The sequence below is a fragment of the Mugil cephalus genome, chromosome 1 (genome assembly GCF_022458985.1).
Source record: "Mugil cephalus isolate CIBA_MC_2020 chromosome 1, CIBA_Mcephalus_1.1, whole genome shotgun sequence".
Taxonomy (NCBI): domain Eukaryota; kingdom Metazoa; phylum Chordata; class Actinopteri; order Mugiliformes; family Mugilidae; genus Mugil; species Mugil cephalus.
The window spans coordinates 15,991,006-15,994,610 of record NC_061770.1 but is presented as its reverse complement, the minus strand read 5'-3'; the positions used below and the strand labels follow the sequence as shown (position 1 = coordinate 15,994,610).

The window sequence follows — 3,605 nt, the reverse complement described above, 5'->3', positions numbered from 1 at the left end:
TCAGGAGACTAGTTATATATATTTTTTTATTATTATTTCTTTTATTTTTTAATACGTGTGTTTGTAATTAGGACATATATTTCCTCTGGATGTGATGCATAGTCTAAGGACTTAATTTGTAGTAGCGATTCGTGCAGGGACTTGAACAAGGAACGTGGGATTGAATTGCGCAGTTATCCTCCATGGACTCTGTCATGTTCCAAAGTCAAAGGGAGTAATGAGAGTGGACCGATTACTAGAGCTTGCTCACTCAACATGCATGCTGTGTATTCTGCATTGCTTAACCATTGGTTCAGGTTCACCTCACAACGTAATTATAGTCGTCCACCGCAGCAATGTTTTTCATTTGTTGAAAGAGAGGCAAAAGACACACGTACATAAATGGACAACGTGTTAATATGTTGCATAGTTTTAAAGAGATGACCCCGGATCTTTCCCTCTTCTATTTAACAGTGTGTTGCAGGTGATCACTGTTAAAGAATAAAAAAGGGGGGATCAAAATATAAAAACCATTAAAAGCTGTGTAAAATGTCCAAGGGAGAGTATCAGTGATACATTCAATGTGGTTTTTCAAACTTTATGTAAAGAGTGAAGCGACGTCTGAGCTCATGGGATTGTTTTTAACGGGGTTATACCTTATTTGGGTTACATTCATAGCGTTCATTGTCATATAGTGTTATACTTTCTGATGTACTGCGTGCGCTATTGGTAATAATTTCGCCTGATTTGATTAAAATGAATAACAGTGTCACTACTCCAGCAGTATTAATCAGGATGATAATAATACTAATAATGCTAATAATAATAATGATGATAATAATAATAATGATAATAATAATAATCTTACCTTTAAAACGCCATAACACTATGAAATGCACGTCACTGAGTGCTCTGTGTAGTTTGTGCTATGTCTTTTTAAGGAGCTGTAGCTGTTTTGCTAGCCTACCACCAGCCCATAAACATAAACACACACTGCACATATCTCTCTAATTGTCATAAGCCAGCAAACAAGGATCTGTTACTGGTTTTCATAGTGCGCCTGTGGTGTTTGAAAATTATTCGTTTGAACCTCCTCGATCTTACCTAAAGCCAACCACTCCTACACATTCAACTCTTCCAAATTGATATATGACAATATCTACTTTCGATCACGTGTCTGCGGGGCGACTTAGACGGATTGCGCGTCATCTCGCCTTCCCAAATTTTTCCCTTCTGCTGCAGCTCGTATCCAAAACATCTATCTATAGTACGGAGTACGAGAGAGAGAGAAAGATGTTTAACTCGGTGAATCTGGGCAACTTCTGCTCTCAGACGCGCAAAGACCGGACATCCGAGTTTGCGGACAGGACAGGCTGCGCGTCCAATATCTACCTCCCCAGCTGCACCTACTACGTCCCCGAGTTTTCTGCCGTCTCTTCGTTTCTTCCACAGGCCCCGTCCCGGCAAATCAGCTACCCTTATTCCACAAATCTGTCTCAGCCGGTACGGGAAGTTTCATACGGCTTGGACCCTGCTAGTAAATGGCACCACAGAGGCAATTATGCGTCGTGCTACTCGGGAGAGGATCTGGTGCATAGGGACTGTCTTCCACCATCCACCATGACAGAAATGCTTATGAAGAACGAGAGTGTGTACAGCCACCACCATCACCATCACACTCATCCGGGCTCCAATCACCCCTCCACAGGTTTTTACTCCGGCGTGGGGAAAAACAACGTCCTTCCGCAAGGGTTCGACCGCTTTTTTGAGACCGCATACTGCAGCAGCACGGACAATCAGTCAGACAATTGTTTACAAAAGGGCGAAGGGGGGAAGCTCCAAAGCGATTCCCAACAGCAGCAGCAGCAGCAGCAACAACAGCAGCCAACAGCCTCTGTAGCCGGAGCTCCTGAGCAGGAAAAAGACCCAGAAGATGAGGAGGAACATACAAATTCAGGCTCTTGTACCTCTTCCTCCGCAACAACCAAGGACGGCAACGCCAGCAAGAGCAGCCACTCGAGTAGGTATACCGAAGCTGTAAAATGGGGGAAGGTTAAGGGGACTAGCCCGGTGTTTTGTCGGTCAGATTTTATGTGGAGTTTTATAAGCATTCAAAGGATTTTATTATAACCCTACAAAGCTCTTTCTTGCAACGAGAAGAATTTTTACGATGGGAAAGCGCTTTGAAAAAAGGGGGATGTTATACACAGACGCCTCTATGGTGAGAGTCTGTGAAATTTTTAAGAGAGAGCTATTGTGACAAATGTTAACTTTGATCATGAACTTGCGTTGGGCATTTTAAGGGATTTTCTCGTTGGGCTGTCGGGAGTAAAAACCAATTGGGCAGAACATTGCTTTTGGCGTCTTGTGAATTTTCTTTTAGCACTGGGTTTGCTCCGCAAAAGACATGCTGCAAAGAGTATTACACTTTACGGGTAAACGCGTTCTCTTCTATCTGACTGTCCAGACACATGAGAACCGGTTCGTGCGTCTCCTATCAGACAGCAAATGAATCAGTGGTCGACTATTTTGCCTCGTTTATGTTTCAAGAGAGTGCATAGGTCTGCATATTAGGCTATTTCCACAATAGCCGCTGCAAAACCTCTAATTCAGACGGAAATTTAGATTCCCTCTGCATTTTACTTCTCAGCTATTGAACACCAAGACCTCCCCTGACATGTTAGTGATTATAGCCAGAATAAAGTAAATAATATGTTAGGATTTGAAGGATTGAAGTAGCTGCTGCACATAGGTCATATTTTGCTTTAGCCTCATGTAGCTCAGCCAGGCAGCAGATACATGCTAACTGAGACCCGGCGTTTGCCACTCTATCTCCCAGAAAACAATAATAAAAAAAATCTATTTCCCCGGTCACCTGTTTGATAAGAAGTTATTGGACCACAGAGGTGTCCAGGGTCCACTGCAGACAAGGGCAGTGCGTTTCAAGTCACTGCCAAAAGATAGTGTAAATTGTTAGTGTAGCTCCAGAGGAATGTGGCGCACATAATGCGGGGAAATACTTTTGTTGTTGTGTATTTGTAACAGATAAACACGTACTTAGAGCCTGTAAGTTTACTCCAAGCGATTCGGATATTTAACACTCTTTATGGCTGGTTTATCTGATAGCCTTAGCTACTTCGCTTGATGAATGTGGACTGAAACGTAATCATTGCTATTGCCACTGAAACTGAATTCTTTGCGTTTGGACAGTCTTTCACTTCAGCCTCTTTTTTTTTTTTTTTTTTTTTTTTGTCCTTTAAAAGTAAAAATAAAAATATATCTATCAATTTCTCTCTCTATATATATGCATATAATTCGTGTGATATTTCTGGTATTTCCCGTAACAAACGTATTATTTTATTTTTAATATATATAATTATTTTTTCTTCAGGCGCACCTCGGACAAGGAAGAAGAGGTGTCCATATTCCAAGTTTCAGATTCGAGAGCTGGAGCGGGAATTCTTCTTTAACGTTTACATCAACAAAGAGAAAAGGCTTCAGCTTTCCCGAATGCTAAACCTCACCGACCGCCAGGTTAAAATTTGGTTTCAGAATAGGAGGATGAAAGAGAAGAAGCTGAGCAGAGATCGTCTCCAGTATTTCTCTGGAAACCCCCTATTGTGAGC

General features: G+C 41.8%; 1 protein-coding gene across 1 annotated transcript in view; it reads left to right on the top strand.

The window, feature by feature from the left end:
- hoxc11a (homeobox C11a) overlaps nt 1-3,605 on the top strand; it is a 4,382-nt gene continuing 777 nt past the window's right edge. The window contains exons 1-2 of the mRNA XM_047579708.1: nt 1-1,999; nt 3,371-3,605. The exon at nt 3,371-3,605 is cut by the window's right edge and continues 777 nt beyond it. Of these exons, the coding sequence (XP_047435664.1) occupies nt 1,129-1,999; nt 3,371-3,603 (1,104 nt within the window). The 5' untranslated portion in view covers nt 1-1,128 and the 3' untranslated portion in view covers nt 3,604-3,605. The remainder of the gene's footprint in view (nt 2,000-3,370) is intronic.